Source organism: Equus asinus, chromosome 3 (genome assembly GCF_041296235.1).
Source record: "Equus asinus isolate D_3611 breed Donkey chromosome 3, EquAss-T2T_v2, whole genome shotgun sequence".
NCBI lineage: Eukaryota > Metazoa > Chordata > Mammalia > Perissodactyla > Equidae > Equus > Equus asinus.
In genome coordinates, this window is record NC_091792.1 from 59,689,967 (window position 1) to 59,713,324 (window position 23,358).

Below are 23,358 nucleotides of genomic sequence, written 5' to 3' on the forward strand. Positions count from 1 at the left end.
GTTTGGGAGGAAGATATAATCAGGTGATTATTGAAAGAGTATGTTCCTGCCTGGTTCCAAATTAGACTTAAGGAATATCCAACTGTGGGCCCAAAATGTCCCCGTTAATTTGTTTATTTCACTGGTTAAATTGTGGTTATCTAGGAGAATGTTCTCATTTGTATGATATATTCAGTTATTGGGGCAACAAATTACTTTCAAGTGGTTTGGGGAAAAAATAGTTTTGTGCTACACTTGCAAATCTTCTCTTAGTTTGAGATTGTTTGAAAATAAAAAAAAGAGAAAAAAGTTCTGCAGAAAGAATACATTAAAAAGTAAAAATCAAACAAAACCTAAAAATAGGAGATGCAGAATCTAAATCTGTGAACATTTCAGATAAACAACTACAGTTTTAGAAAGGCTTATTATCAAAGAGATTCTTTTTGATAAAATGACCTTGTACTATTTAAAAATGCAAATAGAAAATGTGCCTTTTTTGAAAAATAATTCTGAAGTTTTTTCAAGAACAATAGTATCTGGATGGATAGAAATAGTTAAAAGAGATAAAGGAGATGCCAGCACTTCCCCTGAAAAAAAAAATTACAGGTAGGAAATGAGCATTAGATACACATGCCATTCTGGCGATAGAATGTGTTGTCGCAGAATAAACTATTTGAAAATTGGATTTGTGACATAGGAGAAAGAGATTAATTTAGAGAAATAATATATATGAAAAGAGAAAAACCACAGACACATTGTGAAGACAACAATGTTATACTGTTTAAAAACAATAAAGAGTGTGGCCATTGGTGATAGAATGAAAAAAACTTAATAAAAATACAGTAAATGTTTGGGAGGAATTATTGAAAGAGTATTTTCTGCCTGGATCCAAATTAGACTTAAGGATTATCCAACTGTGGGCCCAAACAGTAGAATCAGAGGAAAGAAATAAAATCCAGAAAAAGCTGGTAATATAGTCTAGGGAAATAATACTTCTCATTCCAGAAATGACTCCTGGAAGCTTCTATTTTAAGATGGGGGATTGAACATAGTTTTCTTTTTCTCTAAGGGCATAAAAATGATATTATTGAATAAAAATGAGACTAAACATATCATACCAAAGAGAATGGGAGGAAAATCATAGTTTAATGACGTAAAATATAGAAGGCAGAAGAAAATGACTGACAGATGAAACAGAGCACAACCTAAAATAAATGCAGGTTAGGAGGACTGCAGGGAGAAGGGAGCTAATGTGCTAAGAATGACCTGGGAAGGGGAAAGTGTCACCATCTACAGGAAAGGAAATGGGGAGTAGGGAGAGGCCTGCAGGAAGACGTCCCTGGCACTGTCTCAGAAAGCTCCCTGCTTCCCATCTATATCCCTGTGGAGCAGGAGTGGCCTGGGGTTTAGCCCTATGGAATTGTTTGAAGGAATGGAAATAATTTTTTTTTTTGCTTTTTGCAAACATAGTTTATTAATGTGATTGGAAATAATATGGTTCTCTTAATCAATGCAGACTTTTTAAGTGGTTTCTTTTTCCACCTTTATTGAGATATAATTAACATACAACATTGTTTAGGTTTAAGGTGTATAACATGTTGATTTGATACACTTTCATATTGGGATATGATTACCACCATAGCATTAGCTAACACCACCATCACATCACATAATTACTATTTCTTTTTTGTGGGGAAAACATGTAAAATCTACCCTCTTAGCAACTTTTAGCATATAATACAATATTGTTAACTATAATTATAGTGCTGTGCATAAGATCCCCAGAACTTATTCAACTTCTAATTGTTTGCAAAATGTAAAAAAAAAAAAATTGGGGAAAATGGGATTCCTGATAATACCTCAAAATAAACCATCTCCATTTTGGTATCTGGAGGATCCCAGACCAAAGCCTTGTTGACACTCAACACTTGCCTAAGGCAGAGCTCTGGCCAGGACAGTGACATCTCTGTCAGGTTTCCCTTTCAAGAGAGAGAAAACACCTCCTTCCAGAAACACAGTGCAGACAAAACCTGTGTCAGCACCCAGGGAAGTCAACTCCATCCTTCCTGACCTCTACAGCGCTCCTATCACATGTAAGAAAACTAGCAGCTTAAAGAGAGTGAACAAGGTGAATAAACATAGTTGTTCATGCAGAAAGAAAAGAGAAATTACTGGACAAAAATGAAAAATAGGAGAGGTGGAATGCAAGAATGAGGGTATTAAATTAGCAATCTAGTTAGTGCAAAGGAAATCTCATAACGCTTTCTTTGTCAAAGGCCTAGAAGTAATCAGATTAGAAGAGGTACTCACCAGAAGTAACCAATTTTACTTTTTGAATATTTGCCTCAAAGAAGCAGAACTATGCATAGAGATTGCTGAGGCAAGGGACTGCTGCTTTGCATCACCAGCATTTTTAGGCAATTTAATTTTTACCAAGTACGGGGACATGATTTTTGCTGTTGTCATAAATAAAACAAACAGTTAAATATACAAAATAGTGCCTGTCTAGCAACCTGTGACACAACCTTCATGACTTCACATTCAGGGAAAATGGTTTAGGGTAAAGAAGACTGTGAAGAGACCGAAATATAATTACAGAATTAAAATCTTCCTAAACATTCCAAAAGTATACAAACAATTGCATGTAATATGAAAGAGTGATTTAGAGGACAAATCTGAACAAATCTCCTTACGTGTAGAGGGAAAGGGCAAAAGCGTAAATGGTATAAGTTGGAGTATGTTAGACACGGGTGATGGAAGAAGAGATCAAATTTTTTTTTTCAAAGAGAAAGATAGTTATTTTGGAAAATAACACAAACAGTGCCAGTATAAGCAATCATTTTCTTAAAGAAAAATGTCCATAGTTAAATAAAAAAAATAATTACAATACTAAACATCAGTAGGCAAAAGAACAACAGCTACAAACTTTTGACCTAGAATTCTGTAGTTTGATAATTGTATAAAATTTCTTTAATGTCAAATGTATAAACAAGAGATTATCATTGAATATTATTCAGTGATAAAAAGAAATGAGCTATCAAACCATAGAAAGACATAGAGGAATCTTAAAAGCATATTGCTGAGTGAACAAAGCCAATCTAATTATATGACGTTTCGGAAAAGACAAAACTCTAGAGACAGTGAAAAGATCAGTGGTTGCCAGATCAGTGGTTTGAGTGAAGAGGAAAGAAAGAAGGACATTCATAGCTGAAGCACAGGGGATTTTTTAGGGCGGTGAAACTATTCTGTATGATACAGTAATGCTGGACACATGAGGTTACACATTTGTCAAAACCCATAAAATGTACAAGCCAAAGAATGAGCCCTAATGTAAACTATGGATTTTAGTTAATAATAATGTGTCAATATTGATTCATCAATTGTAACTAATGTAACACTACTACAAGATGTAAACAGTAAGGGAAGCTGTAGGGGATGGGAGAGTGTATGTGGGAACTCTTTGTACTTTCCAATCAATTTTTCTGTAAACCCAAAACTGTTCTAAAAAAAAGTGCAGAAATTTAAAAAAAAAGATGAGAAAAAACCCAGAGCTCAGAAAATACATCAACTTACTCCTGTCCTGAAAAAACAAAGTATTTTATTGTATTTTTGTATGGGTGTGTAGAGAGAAAAAGTATTTTCCTAGGTTTATTATTTTTTCATTAACACTTTAACACATGAAGAAGCGAGAACTAAACCATTTAAGTCATTGTAATATATTTTTACATCTATTTTGGCAAATTCTCATTCTTTTTTCTCCTTTTTAAAAAAACTATTTAGTTAATCTTACTCATTTACTTTTTCAAAATAACTTACACTAGTGGAATATCATGTTACTGGTATTCATATCTCTAAAGTCTCATAGTATTAATTCTTTGACATATTGTGAGGAAAAGTATATATATTAGCAGGTTTAAATTAGCTCGTTTGATTAGCTAGATAAATACCTTTAAAAAATCCACAAGGGGAAAAACACTTAAACATGGCAGGGGACATTATAATTTTAGTTTTGTGAGCTACCACATATAAAGACTGCTAAAATTATAACTATTATAAATATCTTCACTTCATACTTCTGTTTGATGAGCTTCTTTTTTAAAGAGGTACTGTGGGTCTCTACTTACTTGACAATAGTAGAGCTGATCTTACACTCCTTTGTCTATTCTGATAGGTCTTGGATATATTGTATTAGCACGTAAATATCTCAAAAATATCCAAATATATTTTATTTATATTTCAATGCTGGGCAATGAAATGATGGTCAAAATATTACGATTTTAGTTTATTCAATAAAACGAAACAGTGTTGAATTTGCTTAGTTTGGAGGTAGAGTTATGTGAATGTTCCTAGACACAACAACATTTCACTTTGGCAATTGAGGAAAAAGCAAGAGTGTTAGCTAAAAACTAATTCATTAAGTTATTTTTTTAAATTGACATTATTATTTTTGATAATCAAATGCGGCATGCACTTGTTTTTCTGATATTCGGGGTACAAGATATCTTGAAAAACCATAAACAAGAGATCACCCCCCCGCCCCCCCCCCCCCCCCCCCCCCCCGTCCCACACTTCTCTATTCCTTTAAGGACAGAGAAATTCTTGCTGGGGAGTAAGAATTGATTTTCCCACTATCAATCAAAAAAATCTACTCACCACTGAACAGGCTTGATTATCAGCTAGTTTTTAGAAACGGATTTTTATTAAAAATCAAAAGAAAAGAGGGGCCGGGGCTGTGGCCAAGTGGTTAAGTTCACACTCTCCACTTCAGGAGACTGGGGTTTGCGGGTTCAGAACCTGGGCATGGACCTACACATCGCTCATCAAGCCGTACTGGGTGGCGTCCCACATAGAAGAACTAGCATGACCTAAACTAGTATATACAACTATGTCCTGGGGGCTTTGGGGAGAAAACAAAAAAAGAGGAAGATTGGCAACAGATGTTAGCTCAGGGCCAAACTTCCTCACCAAGAAAAGAAAAAAGGAAGAATCGGTACTTATTTCAAGCAAGGTCAAATCCTTGGAGTCCTTTCCTGGCCTCGCAAATAAACACTAATAATTAATCACACTTAAGATGGTTTAAAGTTTCATTTATCTGTTAAATGATTGAAATAAGAAAATAAAAGTAAACTTTCTAAGACAACAGACAAGGCATTGAGACCACTGTTGTGTAGTTAGTAGCTGTATTTTTATTAAGATATCTGTTGTCTGCGGCATATTCACAGACATTTGAAAACAGAATACATTTCCCACTTTAACTTTTGGTGAAAAGAAAGAAATACTTCTGAACCACAGAATTTAGAGTCACCACGATGAATCCACTTATTACCCATCACGTTTCTTGTGGTTTACTCACATGACGACTGCTTATTTTTCAAGGTCCATTCAAAATCACTTCTCGACCTAACGTAGTGATATTGCTTTCCCTCAATTTGTAAAAGATTCTCCTAATGCTGAAATTTCTCGCTTTCATTTGTATGTGACATCTTTTAAGCTGTATTATTTTCTCACAGTTTACATTCTGTGTTTTTCTCCTGTGTGGTTAAAAATATTTTTTGTCAAAATGCTTAAAAACAAATCAGGAAATGCAATCCACAATTTAAGTGTTAAACTCATTTTAAAATTGAAGTAATTCATTGTTTTCTACTCACAACTTATCAAAAAATTTTACTCCTATCTTTTTCTCCTGCTACTCATTCTTGTTGTTTATTAGTCCTCGCCAATTAATTCTTACACCATTGTTAAGCAATCCTTTCTTTTTAGTCTCATAAAAACAAAATCAGGAAAAAAATTATTGTAGACTACATTGTTTTTGTTTTCACCTTTAAGAATGAAAATAGCTTAACTGAATCCCATGGAAAAGGTGTGAATTGACATAACTTAGATTACTTTTAGTTTTTCCAAGGAAGATTAGCCCTGAGCTAACAGCCACAGGCAATCCTCGTCTTTTTGCTGGCAAAGATTGGCCCTGAGCTAACATCCGTGCCCATCTTCCTCTGTTTTACATGCGGGACACCTGCCACAGCATGGCTTGATAAGCCATGGGTAGGTCTGCCTCCAGGACGGGAAACAGCCAACCCCAGGGCCGCTGAAGCGGAGCATGAGAATTTAAGCACTGCATCACCAGGTGGGCCTCTTAGATTACTTTTTTATTGACTAAAATAATATTTAAGAGATATTAAATAAGTAGGGGCATGGAAGTAGCTTTCTAATCTTTTATCCTAGATTAAATTACAGGACGTATTATGGTTTTGGATAATCTACATACCACTTGTCTAAATACGTTGATTATCACTATACTAAATAGAAGAACAAAAAAGGAGTACTTTTAAGTTGATAATTACTTTCCTGTAAATTCAGGTAAAAGATTTGGGAGGTAGGAAAATTTCTTAAATGTTATCAGTGGCTCTTAGTTATCCAGACCCTTCTTCAATGCATAAATTCAACAGCTGTTTCATTCTCCACAATACAGAGTCCTGCTGAGGGGAATTTAAAATGTGGGAAGGTTTATTACTAACTCTAAAACAACTTCTATTCCAGTTAGTGAGAATATACACTAAATTTTATTTCCTAAATGAATAATTTCCTAAAATGAACCGCCACGACCATAAGTATTATAACAATTAGAGAAGGTGAAAAAAACATTATTGGTCCAAAGAAAACAAATTATGCTCGCTATTAACATGAGAATAAATTTCTTCTTTCAAGATGGATCTTTGTCTAGTACAATACTTGGAAGATTGTTGGAAATAAGTGTTAGAATTTTTGGTGGAATCAATTTGAAAATTTATCTTGTTTAATCATATTTAAAACACATTTCATATATAGTAGTTAGCAAAACAATTACCTTTAAAATTGGGTCTGATTCTTGCATCATACCCCGATGTCCTCCCCATTAATTTATCCAGAAAGTCAGAAGGTGACATTGGAGCACTTCGAGATCTTGCACTATCTGTTTCTTTTGTGGCAACCAAACTATAAATGAGAAAAAGATACAGATTTTACCAAAAAAAGTCTTCCTGACAATTGTTGCCTACAAATATAAGATAAAAATGCTAAGCAAAAATACCTTTGAAAATACAAAGAAAAGCTTTATATGCTATACAGTGAATATTATCGTAACAACAGTTAGATTTTTATAGATTTACAGTTCTATTTATAAGTCTTCAAGTATTCAGCCCAGGCGTCAGAGGTGACATTATTTTGTGTTAAGTGTGGAAACAAAGCCACATCCAAATTATTGGGCTTTCAAAGTTTGTATTTACCCAAACTTGGTTTCTAATTGCAAATTTTAGCAAAAAAGTATCCTTTAGTGATTCAGGCATAAGAAAATATGAAAATATAGCTGTGAAACGCGATTCTTATTGTTTTTATTGAAGGAAAAAAATGACCTTTCAGGTTTTGTGAATTTTTCTTAACAGTAATAAAACTTCCATCCAATAGATAAAAACATTTCTTCATTTGGAGTTCATTTCTTCAACTGGAGCGCTTCCTATATTAGCAACATACCCAGATAAATTCATTCTACTCTCACTTTGTCATTCATCTACAGGACATTTTGCTCAGATCTATAATTTGTGCATCAAGATTGAGAAATTACTGTAAATGTGCTCTGTGCATCTGAACATTATTTGCTGAGAAACTGTGTCCAGGGAAGGTAAAGTGTTATTGTATTTTTTTCATTCAAATATTTTCTGTTTTATGCAGCTCCTCATCCTAGAAGCCCATAAGTGTACCTGCATCCCTGTCCAGTCCCTCGTTTAGGTAGGTTGGTCCACAGAAGGCCTGCTTGGTAATATCAAATGATTCTTTTCATCCACAGAGCTTTTCTCAGGGAAGTGAAGCAGACTTTCTGAGTACACATGTCTTTGAAACTGATATATCAAAACTGATGTTACTTCCTGGAGATTGTCAATCATCACATCTTCCCAGCTCTGTCACTCAACTAAGGGCATTGACAAACCCTCAACCTTTGTGGTCACCGCTTGATCTTAGTATCAAGTTATGAAATTCCTCCTGCCAGAGTTTCTAATAAATAGCGAAAATGGGCCTTAACACTGTCACCATTAAATTATCTACCATGCATATATATTCAAGGACTCCTAGACACAGTTTTAAAATCCAGTATCAATGATAATTGTGAGAATGACACTTCTGAAAGCATGATATCACAACTAACAGCGCCTATTACCCTTGCCCTGTTCTAGAGGCTCTATCTAGTTCTGGACATTTTAAGTCACTTATCTTCCCAATGACTCTCACCCTTATCTTTCTCGCTAAACAGAAGTTTCTCCTTTCTCTATTTTGTTGGTTCCATATTACTTTGTGACCCTTTATCTCTGATTATCACTGATCAGTTGAGTCCCCGTCATTGTGATCTCTGGAAAGTTTATTCTAATGTAATAATCATCATCACCATCATGAAAATAAAAAAAGAAGAAACTCACTACCTTCTCAAAAACTCTAGAACTTTCCTCTCCCATCTGGTTTTAAGTAACTTTTACCTGTCCTCTTAAGTAACATTTACTCATTTTCCATGGCCCAAACATAAAGAGGGCAGAAAGACATTGTCAGAGCTCTCATAGCTACATATTGCTGCTTCTTAACCATTCCTTTTATTTCTTTTGCAAAATCCTTCCTTCCAGTTGTTAGAAAATAAACAACAGGGCTGGCCTTGGAGTCCATCAGTTAAGTTCAGTGTGCTCCATTTTGGCGGCCTGGGCATGCACCTACACCACTTGTCAGTGGCTGTATTGTGGTGGTGACCCACCTACAAAATAGAGGAAGATTGGCACAGACATTAGCTCAGGGTGAATCTTCCTCAGGAAAAAAGAGAAAAGAAACATCTACATTTTCCTATAAATGAATAAACCAACTTACTTGTATCTGAACCAATAATACTCTGCCCCTCACCTTTTAAAAGATAATAGATAACTAGGTATGATTAGCTGGCAATCCCTCACATTTTGCACTGCAAGGGGGAGATTATCACAGATTATCCAGGTCAGCCCTACATACAATGGCATGCATCCTTATAAGAGAGAGCAAGAGTATATTTGATTACAGACAGAAGAGGGAAGGCAATGTGGCCATAGAGGCAGAGATTAGAGTGATGTGGCCACAGCCAGGGAATGCCAGAGTCAACATAGGCTGGAAGAGGAAGGAACAAATTCTCCCCTAGAACCTTTAGAGCTTAGTGTGGTCCTACACACACCTTGTTTTGGGCCCAGGGAACTGGTTTCAGACTTCTGGCCTCCAGAACTGTGAGATAATAAATTTCGGTTGTTTTAAGCCACCAACGTTGTAGTAATTTGTTACAGCAGACACAGGGCACTAATACAACAGGAAGTGGTATATATCCTCATGGTTCAAGATAGGCAAACATCTCATTCATCCTCTAAACAAGAATGTGTAGAAAGAGAAAGGCTTTCATATAATTTATTAGGTGCGAAGCACTGTGCTGAGAATAGTAAAGTATATAGAACACAAATTTGAACCCTTAAAGTATTCACTGTTCAGTATATTACTCTGTCTGGACCCAGCTGGGGTCTTCAGAGAATCCTTGAGAAGTATCAGTGATCAGGAGCTGGAAAGTGAGATTACAAAGAAGCAAAAGATTGCCTGGCTCCCTTCTTTCTACAGTTATAAACAAAATCTTTATGTTTTATAACAGGAATTCGCAACCAAGCTCTGTAGATCGATGCTATAAAAAAATGAGAAAATTCTGAGCAGAGAAATATTCCAAATTTTTTTACTAATTTTGTCCCTTCAATGACACAAGAACCATTCAACTGCTTATGGACAATTAATTTTATTTCTAAAGATTCACAATTTTGACTCAAAGGGAATTATTGTCAGCAAAACTACATTAAGTAATTGGCTAAAAAGCACTTCTACATGGTCTATCCTTTCCTTTTCTGAAGGGGTGAAGGCTGTGCATATGGGAAGACTTCCTGTCACCTACAACTCTTGCTCTGGTATATTTCTCCTAGAACTTTCTTCCTATGACAGTAATATCTGAGACTGGCACCATGTGAATACCAGTAAACTGTTTTCAGAGAACTGTAGTCATTGAAGAGAGCTTATAGTAATAAATACATAGTTTGAGGCTCCATAAGACCAATCTGAATCTTACTCTAATTTTGAGTAGTCAACATCATCTGTAAATACATATTCACAAACATTTTGTTTAAGTTGTTAAAATTCATGGTAGGAGGAGGCAGTGGGAAGAAATCTAAGATTAATTTAGAATGGATTTTGGATAAGAAATTTTGTTTATTATGAAGTCTATTTTTTTTTGTCTACACTTCCCAGCTTCAGCAAAACTGTCATATTTATAGCAAGTTACTAAGGTTGTTAGCAAATTACTCATGATCAGTACTTTTCAAAGAAGCAGCTTTGAAATTTTCAGAAGACTTTTATTTATAAAAATTCAAAATCTATGTTAATTTCCCTGCCTCCCACATTTAGCTCTTCTTTTTTATGCTATACCAAGTACTGAACTTACTATTAACTATTCTTGGAAACTGTATACAGGCTCATACATCAATGAACATGTTTTTCACTTAAGTATTTCATATATTCTTATTTTTATAAGGACATGATACTTAAAAGTTCAGAGACTTCAACTTCTGAGAGACTGGTAGAAACCTATCCACTTAAGCATTGAAATCAAACAACATTTATCAAAAATGTAAGTCTGTTCCCCTCTCCCCCCCTCCCCTCCCATCCTATTCAATGAGACAAGAAGGTAAATATATCCATTTTTGGAGGACAGAAATAACCACTAAATATAAATGCCTTCAAGATGAATTTTAATATAATTATCAATACCTATTTTCCTATGCTATATGCACCTTAAAATTGAGAGAAAATATGAAAGTTGTAGCTGGGAAACATCATGTGGGTTTGAGACAAGTCTCAGCACATGGGGCCACAAACCTCCACGCATCTATTTTCGTGAGTTGATTTGCACAGAAGGAAGAGTGACTTGTGGGGAACAAACCAGTGCTCTGACTCCTGAGGCAGAGAAACTTTGGGATATGATGGAGACAGACAGTTTACTATGTACTCTATAGCTCCATGAATCAATCCTGTAGGGTTACAATTCCTTGTAAAAAAATTTTTAGTTATTATTATTTGAAACTTTCTGAGTTGTAGGAATATAAGCAATTGATATTTCTAGCCCCAGTTTGAAAAATAAGTCACAGATCAGAAGAAATGAGCGTTCTTCCCATTTTTTTGTGGCTTCAGTCTCTTTATAGGAGAACGAAAGAAAAACTGTGTTGTCTGGAAATATGTGAAGTTTTGAGCATTTCATACTGTCAAAGGTTTAGAAATAGCCAAAGTAAAACCAATGAATCATTCAAGCAGTAATTAGTAAAAGTTTACTTTGCACACGTCAAAAAGACAGTCTGCAAAAAGGAAGCACTCAAACCAAAACACAGAATGAGCCTCAGGGGAACATTGTTATAAGCAGCTTACACAGTGATAAAGCAGTGGCTGTTTATTCTTCATGGTGATTAGTTATAATATTAGAATTTTCAGTGGTTACCTCATATCCACTTGGGAAATAGGTCAAATTTTGCTTATAATTTCCAGCGGCATTAGCAAGAAATGGCCAAGGTCAAGTCAGTCTTGCAAAAAAAGCTAAACTAAACTTGGTTTGTATGACAAAATTGGTTCTGTCTGATCAGAGAACTTTCAAGATTGGTCTCCATTTGTTTTTGATTTTAACAATTTTAAAGCATACTGCCTTAGAAAAGGAATCACTGTTTGCCACGAAGACACTAACAGTGAAGCAGGCTTTAAATTGATTGTTTGATATTAATTATTTAAAAAACATGGACAAAGTGGAAGAATATAAAAGGACGGTTCTAGAACACCTCTGGAAACTCAGAGAAATAACTAAAAGTTAACAGGGTACTGGGATCTTGATTCTTGCCCCTGTGAGCCATGTGCCAGCAAAATATGTTTATCATTTCTACCTGAACTTTGGTGAGGCCTGGACTATTTTAATTTGCTTAACAATAGAAATGGTAATTGCTTCTTGATTTGTTGGGCACTAGATTCATATACATAATACCATTTAATTCTTATAACAACCTTGTTAATTAGATCTGATTACTATGTCTTACAGATGAAGAAACCAAAGTATAGAGAGGTTTTTTGCCAGGCCCCTCAGATATTAAATGTATAAACTAATATTTTAAATCAAATCAAACTGTCCACTGAAAACAACTATACATAGTTTAAAAAAAATCTGTGCATTGGAGAGCTGAAAGCACAGTGAAAAATCATGTGGCTAAGACCTAAGAATAAATAAACTCACAAAAGTGTGCCAAGCGTTTAGGGGTTCATTTCCTGTTAGGGGAACTCAGCTGAGGGGTAGCTGAATGGTTAACAATTTGTGTAAAAGTTTTGAAAGCTTCATGGATGTAGAGGGACAAAAGTTGTATTCCAGGACTCACCAAAAGGGTGAACTCCTGTAAGTTGGAGGTTTGAAATCTCAAAGAATTACAACTTTTGAGTAAAACTAAACCAGAAACATAGAAACCTTAGCAAAAAGCTAAGCATAGCTTGGAATCATCTCAATTTCCGAAACCAGAACATAATAATCACAGATTGCCAGCAACCTAGCTTTCTAATAAAACCAAACCTAAATCATTTTTGGAGAAAGAATAAAATATCACTCTAACCCTCAAATCATTCTAATTTTTTGCGTACAATACTGGAATGCAATAAAAAAAGTAGAAAAGACAAAAAAAGAAGTAGAAGAGAAAAAAACTACAAGACAAACATGGAATAAGAAATAGACACAAGTGATTCAAATGATGGATTCGTCACTCTAACTTTAAATGATTAGTGTTTTATATGTTTAAACAGTTAAAAAACAAGATTGATAATTTCGGCAGGGAAATTTAATTAAAAATAAGAAGCAAATGGAAATTTTCTTACCCAAAAATAAAATAAATAAAATTAAGAACTCAGCTGTCTTTGATTAGGAACAGCTGAGGGAAGAATTAGTGATTTGGAAGATAGATCATTAGAAAATGTACAGAGGAGAGGCCAGCCCTGTGGTGTAGTGATTAAGTTTGGCACTCTCCATTTCAGTGGCCCAGATTTTCAGGTCTAGATCCTGGGCACAGACCTACACCACTCATCAGCTGTGCTGAGGTGGCTATCCACAAATAAACTGGAGGAAGATTGGCACAGGTGTTGACTCAGGGCTAACCTTCCTCAAGCAAAAACAAGAGGAGGCTTGGCAACAGGTGATAGCTCAGGTCAAATTTTCCTGAGCAAAGAATAATGTACAGAAGAGACATGAGAAGACAACAAAATGCAAAATAGAGAACAGACAGTAAAAAACATACAGTGAAAAAGATTAATATCTGTGAAACTGGAAAGCCAGAATGTGAAGATAAGAGATTGGAACAAAAGCAAAATGTGAAGAGAGAATTGCTGAGAATATTCTAAAACTAAGGATATATAGTTGCAGAATCAGTAAGTATTACAAATTTCAAGAAATAGTTTTATTAACATCTTCTTGATAAATCATAGCAAACCTGACAAAAAATAAACACAAGGAGAAAAACCATAAGTGCAATTGATATCAAAGCAATTTCATTGATTTTTTATGGATTCTAAATTATAAAAGTTTAATGTTGACTGTTTTCTGATAATTATTTAATTTATGTGATTAATAGACACAACTCAATGGGACACACTGGTTAATAATTCAGGAAATTGAAGTTTTGCTGACTTATACAGTAGGCTTTCTGTCTCACTTTCAATTTATGGTCCAGACTCTCAAGCGGATTCTTTGTGTGTGTGTGTGTGGTGAGAACATATAAAGTCTACTCTCTTAGCAACTTTTAAATATATAATACAGTATTGTTAACTATAGTCACCATTCAAGTAGGTTCTTAACACTCTCTTTCAATCATAGTACACTTCCTGATTCCATTTATTCTCCCAATTTTCCAGATCACTATTTCACACTTACCTTTTGTCTCAAATCTTTAATACCTAATTCCCTACTCTCATTCCTCTAGGGAATAGAATAAGCCAAAAGATCTTAATCTCCCACTGCCTGATCTTTCCTTCTACCAGCATTAGAAGTCATATGATCCTGCCTTCACTCCTATTACTGTGGCTGAGCTAGCTGTCTTTGCCACCAGCATAGGCCAACTTCCCTGAATGTGCACTAGATCCCATCTACTTACCTACTTAAGAATATCATCTAACATTGTCTCTTCCATCAACAATACTTTCTCTATGGGCTCGTTCTAATCATCATACTAACCATGCTATTATTTCTCTTATTAAAACAAGACAAAACAAAACCTCTCTTCACCTCACTACTCATTTCAGCTACCTGTCCATTTCTTCTTTCTCCATAAAGTGAAATAGTGTGAAATAATTACTTATACTCTGTGTGTTTAATTCTTTTCTTTATATTTTCTCTTGAACCCACACCAGCCTCCTTCACTACTCCATCAATACAATGCTTTTGTCAAGGTCCTAATATCTACCACATTGTCAAATCCAATGGTTAATTAGTATTACCCATCTTACATGAATAGCATGAAAAAACAGTTGATCCCTCCCAAATTTTGTAATACTTACTTCACCTGGTCTTCTGTAACCTGTTTTCTCTCACTTTTTATCCTCCGTTTACTTTTGAATCTTAATTGGTGGTTCCTCTTTATCACCTTGACCTCTAAATGTTGGAGTGCTTTTTCTTAATTATTGATCCTTTCCTCTAACTACGGTTTCTCCCATGGTGATCTCATCTGATCTCATGGCTTTAAATATGGTATAAAGTAAATTGAACACTTTAATATTATATCTCCAGTCATGAATTTTTCCTGCACTATAAACAGTTAGGTCCAACTGCCTACTTGACATCTCCATTTGAATACCTGAAACTTATGTCCAAATAAAACTCCTATTATTCCCATACAAACTTGCTCCTTCTCCATTATTTTCAAATTTCGTTAATGGCAATTACACCTTTCCAGTTCTCAGGATGAAAATCTTTGATAATCCTTGACTTCTTTTTATTTCACATATCATATCTATCTGGTTGCCTCTACCTTCTAATTTTATCTATAATCCAACCACATCTCACCATGTCCTCTTCAACTCCTCTGGTACCACTTACCACTAGACATTCTCTTTGCTTGGAATGCTCGTTGGTCCTTTATTCATCTAATTAACTTCTACTTCTCCTTATGATCTAGGTTTAAGCATCCTTTACTCAGGAAGCCCTAGCTATTCTTTCTGATTTCATAAAAATTCTACTAAAATATTACTCAAATTTGTGTCCGTCACGAGTAGCACTTGTTACAACTGCAATTGTCATTTTTTATTAGGGTTAATCAATCAATGTCTGTCTCCTACTTTGTAAGATCTACTATTCAAGCAAAACTCATGAGGGTTCCATTTGTTGTAATAGCCCCATCAGTATTTCAGAGCATCCAGAGTAACTAACTGAATAAATATTTTTTAAATAAATTAACTAAATATAATGATGGAGATATGATTCTCCAAGTCTAGCAATAATCATGCTTGGAGTATATGTTTAAGATTAGAGAGGGTCCAACCTTTGTCTCCTTCTATCTTTCTACCCAAGTTAGGAGTGATGCTAATGAATAGTTAGTGAAGATCATAGAATAAATATTTATCAATCGGAAAAAATTAAGATATGGAAATCTGAAAGAGAAACTTAAATCATCAAAGTTATATGTCTAAAATGGTCATTTAATGGTGGAACTGGAGAGTTTTAAATTGGAAGGTCATGGGTGCCTATTTAACTAGGCCTGATATTGCAGCGGTATCTACATTCAGTGCTTATATATATTAGTGCTTATTAGGAATGTCTATGCTCAATGCTTGCTAGTTGCCAGTAATAAATTACATATTGTTTGCATGTCTGTATGTGAAGGGTTATAAGCAGGGAATGGGGTGGGGAAGGAGGATTCCACTTAATAGTAAAAGTAGATGACAAAGGATTAGATGGTGTAGTCATTTGAGGTTGCTTAAGTCTAATCTTTATAAATTTTTTGTCTATAAAATTTATTTTTATCATAAAATCACTCATTTTTACAAACACTTTCAAACCACTGTGCTTAAAATTCATGGCAATTTTTATAATTTATATGAAAACTTCTATTATAACTTCTATGAAAACTATTTTCATGGGTAATAGTTTACTTCTTTATAGTTTTGGCATCACCTTATTCAACTGAAAGAACTAAAAGGTTCTAACAGCTAATTAACTCACTGATTTGTAGCTTCTTAATGACTTATTTTAAAGAAAACTAATAGTGTTTCAGATACATTGAAAATTACTTAGAATATACTTAAAAGTTCCTATTATGTGTCGAGTGAACAAGATAATTATGGAAGTCATCATGATACAATGGTTCAGGCTCCATATGGAAAGCCAGGAGGCTATGTTTTGGTCCAGTTTTGTCATTAACAGTTTTGTCATTAACATAGATGTTTCACTCTCGAAAACTTGGATTTTCTTTTTCCAGTATAAAAATGGAGAATCAAAGTGGCATGTATTTATCACAGATAAATTTAGTAAAACAAATGACATAATCTACACATATGTTTTGAAAAATGCCAAGTTCTTATGCCAGTGTTTGAATTTTTCACTTTAAACTGTAATTCTTTTGGTAAGGGATATTTTTAATTGAAGCAAAGAGAAATTCACTCATGCTAATTTATGTAAAAGGGCCTGGATGGTTATAGTAGTATCTCATGGAACTCAAGTATGGAAAATATAGACAAACCTCAGAAAAGACTGAGCACCATAACAGAAAAACATCGGATTGACCCATCCCAGTTCACAGATTCAACTCAAGGCTGAAGCCACCTTAGCAAGGGAGGTTCAAAACCACATTGCAAACGTATAGCTGTAGGAGCTTTAATTGACATGCCTGTTCTTTGCTCTTCCTTAAATAACTTCTCATTCAGGGCATTCAGTCTTCAGAAGTCAACTAATGAATAAATATTTAAAGCAATTTTGGTTTTATATCGTCTTCTGTTCAACAATTTGGTTTCACTTTTTGTATTCTAGTGAGATTTTAAACAATTCCAAAGAAGTTTATTAATTTGTGTAGAACTCAGCGAAATTTTCTAGGAGGAGGAGCTGCTGAAGCAGTAGTCCAAAATTTCAGTCAGGAAAAGACTGAATGGACAGATACAACAGAAAATATCTTAGAACCTGTGATGTCATGGGAAGTACAAGAGACTAAAAGAATGTCAGTGAATCTCAAATAGAGACAGAGTGCCAACATGACAACAAATGAGGCTGGAGAGTGCAGTAGATACCAGATCACGCAGTGCCTTATACATCATATCACGGACTTTTGCCTTTTAGCCCCATTTGGAAACAATGCCAGGAGTCAAGGTGAAAGCTGAGGATAGGTTTAGTACTTTTAATAACAGTGAGATTGGAGAAGAGTAGAAGAATCTAAGAGATGTACAACTAGTAAAATCTACAAAATTTAGTGATCGTTTGTTACTGGATGTGAACAAGAGGAACATCTCAAGCGTGACTGTGATGATTTTAAAAATACTTACACAAACTTTTTGACCCTCCTTCCCTCCAAAAGTGGAGCCTAGCTTTCCTCCTCTTGAATGTTGGCTATACAAAATAATTTGATAATGGCTTGTGAATTCTGTAGTTAGGTCATAAAACGCATTGCTGCTTTCACTTAGCTCTTTTGGATCACTCACTCTTCCCTGTTCAAGTAGCTACATGGGAGAAACTGAGAGCTTCTACCAATAGAATTCACCACCTTGCCAGTCATTTAACTGAGCCACCTTGAAATAGATTGTCTACCCCAGTGAAACCTTCAGATGACAGCAACCATGGCTGACATCTTGACAGTAACCTCGTGAAAGATTCTGTACAAGAACATGTACTCAAGCTATTCCTGAGTTTCTGACCCACAGGAACTTTGAGGCTAATAAATACTTATTGTTCTTTTAAGCCACTAAATTTCAGGATAATGTGTTGTGCAGCAGTAGATAAGTAATATATTGACTCTTTGTTTTCCAGCTTAAGCAGCTGTATGTATGGAAATACCATTCACTGATACAGGACAGACTGAAAAGGGAGAACAGGTTTGAGAGTTACCATAATGTGTTCACTTTTAAACCTGTTGAATTAGAGAAGGTTTTAAAACAGCTAAGAGAAACTTATCTACTGTAATAGGTTATTTTTATTTAGAAACAAAAAATTGTAATGATATTTTACTGGATGCTTTCTTTGAAAATTTGTAAGAAGTATGTTGGCATCTAAAGGTGATCACACTTGCCATTCCTTCTGCCTGAAACGATCTTCTCTTGATAACCACTTTTATTGCTCCCTTATCACCTTCAAATCTTCAAGTGACACCTTCTCAAAAGGTCTAACTAAATCACTTAGCTAAAAATGTCTTCCTTTCTCACATTTTCTCTCTTCTCTTTCTGCTCTACTTTTCTCCATAAAATTTTTTATCTAAAATAAAATTTTAATATTTTCCTCTACTAGAAGACACTTCATAAAGGTAAGGATTTTTGCTTGTTTACTGCTGTATCCCAAGTACCTGGAATATTGATTGGCAAATAGGAGACATTACATAAATATTTTTGGAATAAATGCATAAAGGGTACTTGAAATATGTCACTAGAGGAATAAGTAATATATTTTTTTGAACCAAGAAGAGGTTGATATGGAATTCAACAAGCTTTCAATAACAAATAATTTATTATTATTATTATTTTCATAAAAGCAAGGTCTTCAAGAGAGTAGTTCACATAAGGATATGTTTCCCCAGTGATGCTATCTCACAAAGACAGTGATTCAACTCCTTCAAGTTTACTGTAGCTCCAGAGAGCAATAAAAAAACCTCTTTATTTGATTTAGAACATCACTATCTCTTTGGAAAGTAGAGCACATAGAGTCTTTGTCTGGATGCTACTTCATATATCCTCTCAGAGAAAAAAATGTCTTCCTTGAAAAGATCTGGTGAAAGCTATAACAAAGACTTCTGAAGTTCATAGTTCATGTTCTTATTTCATTTGATAACTCATTTTTTTAATCTGAGAAGTTCAATGTTGTTAATTAGGCATTTATAATAACTAGGTTTAAAGTTATAAACTTAAATCTGTAGCTTTGTATACATACATAATTACACTAATAACTGTATTCATATGCCTTCCAGCAAAACTATGTTTAATTCCGCAAAACAATAACAAAAACAAGTATTTAAAATCTAAGAATAAACCAAACAAAAAAATTCAAAATGCTTACGGAAGAGTAAAATGAGCAGATTGCCAAGAAAAGACAAAGAAGAGTGTTTGTTCTCCAATATTTTATTTCATAGATAACACAGATATTTGTGTGTATGTATATATATGTACATCCATGCACATGTATTGTGAATCTATATACATTAATATGCACACATTTACATAGATTAATATATTAATGTATATGGATATGCATATACATACAAAGCACATATTCCTGTACTCATTTGGTTATTTATATGCATAAAAAACAGTTACATGAGACTCTGGATGCAGTAGAGGAAAATACCAATAAAGTCTCTCTGGCCAAGGAGTATACAATATGGTAGAAGAAACAGACAGTGAACAAGTAAACATAAGTAACCAAGATAACTAGAGATTGTTTCATGTTCTCAGAAGAAATTAGCCAGGGTGAGGAAACACAAAATAAATGAGAGAGGCCATATAGGTTGGATGGCAGTAAAGACATTCTGAGGAATTGAAATGTGAGCTGAGTGGAGCAGAGGGAAGAATATTCCAGGCAGAGGGAACAGCCACTTCAAACTAATCATGTTGCGACAATCAACAATCTTTTAGCAAATAATAACATGAACTTGATCTCTTATTTCATACCATGAATATAAACAAATTTCAGATGAATTACATGTCTAAATATGTGTGTATAAAATATTTTAAAATAGTTCAAGAGCAAGCATGGGTGTTTATTTTTGCTCCCTTGCAACATCTGTTAAACTAGTACCAAATGAAAAAAGAGGTATAAACTTTAACTAAAAGACAACAAGAAGGAGATATCAAATTGGAGATTTCTACAAGTTCTGGAAGATGAAAAGAGAGGAAATAATAGATAGGTGAAGGGGGTGAGAATTTTCAGAAATGTGTTTTCAAAGTAAATGAGCACACTGAATTCAAAGGAGTTTGAACTAATAGAGAGAAATGTCTAAATTTATTACTGTAAAATTGCCAAACATTACAAATTAAGAGAAGATCCAGAAAGGTTTTGAAAGGAAAAGGAAAACACAAAAGAATGAAACCAGGTGGGCTTTAGACTTTTAAGTGAGCATTTGTGCATGCCATAAGATGACAAGAAAAAACCTTTAAAATTCTGGGTAAAAATTATTTTTATTCTGTATTTTTAACCCAGTATTCCAGCTGTCAACTTACAGAAACAGAAACCAGTTTAAGAGGCAAAGCATTTATTTGTGATCAAAGAATTGCAATTTGAGGAGCACAGATTCAGGTAGAAACCCAATTTATGTCCCAATTACAAGAGAGGGGCTCAGAGTTTTTATGGGAAAAAGGGAGGAAGATGAAGTAAGTTGTCTTTAAAAAGAGTTCATTGGTGCGAGATGAGGTAAGGATAGGTTTGCACTTCATAGATTGGCTTGAGATTTGATCATTAGGCAAAAGGCTAGCCTTGTACTTCATTGATTGGTTAGTGATTTGGTCATTGGCAAAGTCTAATTTCATCAGTCCTTAAAAACAGGATATTCTTGTCTTTACTGACTTCTTGGAATGTTAGTGGTTTTTTCCAGTTTGGAAGACAAAGAAAACAAGATGTATAAGACTATTCCTCTGAAATGGTTGTTCAGTGTCTATCTTAACATGGCTTCACTCATGTCATCTTTCACACAGCCAATATACAAATCAATGAGAAGTAATTAAGCAGCCACAAATACAAGGAATTGAATCATGTACCTGAATAAATGGCCTCTTGGGAAAGTCATTGAAAATACGCTGCAGAAAAATCAGGAAGTAAATTAAGAAATAGAGTCCTAGAAGGAGCTGATACAACTTGGAAAGTAGACTGTGATTCCTCAGATGAGATCTATGCAGAAGGCCTCGAAAACAAACAATATAGTTTTGATCAGAAGAAGAGAGAAATCTAGGAAGGCCATTTTGCTGTGGGGCATTTGGAATATATTGCATGGAGAAAACTGAGGGATTAAGAGTGTGAGGGAAAAAATGAGTCTTTGAAGCATTTAATTTAAGTAAAGGCAAAAGAAGACAATTAGAAAATTGAGGAAAACAAAACGTAAAATAATAATGATATAAGGATATTATTTAGATATATGGAAATTATCTTCATAGTGAGAAAAACATACAGACATTTAAAAATGATTGCACCTAGGAAAGAAAATTAAGTATAAGGAAGATGGGACTGAGAAGTGATGTGAACAGCACTAAAGCTTTCTGCACCACTTGATTTTTTTAATCCGTATGCAAATTCTACTTTGAAAAAAAATTGAAGTAAAAAATTAGAAATATACAAGAATTTGTTCAAAACTTGCCACAGCAAGACAAAATGAAAAGCCTTAAAAGAAAAGCTGCTTTATTTAATATCTATACTCAGTTTTTTTCTTCATTAAATATTTCTTGAAAATGTACGATACGCCAAGCATTGTTATGGGGGCTTTAGATTCAGCAATAAACAGAACAGAACACAATCCCTGATCTCAGTGGGCTCACATTCTAGTAGAATGGATTATACTAAAGAAGAAACATAAATTATTAAGTTATATATGATTTGAAAGAAAGGAAAATTTAGAGCAGAGCAAAGGACATTCAGAGTGATAGAATGTGTAGGACATGTTAAAAATTTAAATAGAGTAGATAGGGTAAGCTTCATTGAGAAGGTGATGCTTCATCAAGGCGTTGAAGGAGATCAGGGAGTTGGCCACCTGAGCATCTGAGGGAAGAGTATTCCAGGCAGAGAGAACAGCCAGCAGAAAGATTCTAAGTCAGGAGCATGCTTGATGTATTCACAGAACAAAATGGGACTGGAACAGAGTTAGCAGGGGGTTAATAGTGAGAAATTAGATCAAAAGATTAAATGGAACACCCAAATCATGTAGGGACATAAGAGCTTTTATAAGGAATTTGGCTTTTACTTTGAGTGAAATGGGAGATTTTAAGGCATTGAGTAGCTACACATAACAGCTTCCCTTTTGTTTGTAAAGAATCACCGTGACTGATCTGTCAAATAGAGACTGAGATGTGGCTGAGATGGTTGGCAGAGACCAGTTAGATTATTGTCGTAGTCCAGGTGACGGTGGCTCAGACCAAGCTGTCACGTTGGAGGTGATAAAAAGTGATTATACTTTAGATGTATTTTGAAGTATGAGACAGGATGATTTTCAGATTAGATTGTTAAAGAGAGATTAGAGTGAAAAAGAGATTAGAGTGAAAAAGAGAGTGGTCGAAAATGAGTCCACATTTTTTGGCCTAAGTAACTGGAAGGATAGACATGATATTAACCAAAATGGGGGAAAGTGGGAGTGGCATAGTTTTAGGGCAAGAATCTGGATATTGGTTTCATATGTCTATTTGATATCCAAGATGCTGAGTATGCAGTTAGTTCTGTGAGTCTGGAGTCTGAGGAAGGACATCTTTTTGTTGTTTAAAGCACAAATTTGGAAAATGTTATAGATATATAGATGGTATTTAAAGCCTTGAGACTAGAGCTGTTCACCAAGGGAGTTAAGTATAGATAGAAAAGAAAAGAGATGGAGGAGGAGGGAAGAAAACAGTAAAGCAGACTGAACTGGGAAGAACAGCCAGTGAAGTAGGAGGAAAACCAGTAGAAGGTGGTGTCCTGGAAGCCAGTTAGACTAAGTATATCAAGGAGGAGTGAGTTATCAATCACTGAATGCTGCTGATTGGTTGAATAAGATGAGAACTGAGAATTAGCCATTTTATTTTGCTGGGTAGATGTCAACAGTGACTTTGACAAGCACAGTTTTAGGGAATTGGTGGAGATGAAAGCCTAATTTGAATTAGTTCAAGAGAGAAGTAGAGAGAAATAGTGGCAGTGAGTATGGCTCTAATGCACAGATCATTGAAATAATACATCAATGTTAAAAACTTACGCCTGACAAAGAGCACCACAACAAATTAAACAAGCAAATTAAACAGTAGATACATAACAAAGCATAAATGGCTGAATTATTTGAGGGACTCCAACAAGTCATTTAGAAAAAGTAATTTAACAGAAGAATGGGCAAAGGATATGAATAAGCAATTCATAGAAAAGAATAGATATACACTTCAGTATACAGTATAAAAGAGGAT

General features: G+C 34.6%; 1 protein-coding gene across 2 annotated transcripts in view; it reads right to left on the bottom strand.

Moving 5' to 3' along the window:
• Positions 1-23,358, bottom strand: part of GLRA3 (glycine receptor alpha 3) — a 178,395-nt gene that overhangs the window by 138,810 nt on the left and 16,227 nt on the right. For both annotated transcript variants that reach the window (XM_014842144.3, XM_014842143.3), the window contains exon 2: positions 6,824-6,951. In XM_014842144.3, the coding sequence (XP_014697630.1) occupies positions 6,824-6,951 (128 nt within the window). The remainder of the gene's footprint in view (positions 1-6,823; positions 6,952-23,358) is intronic.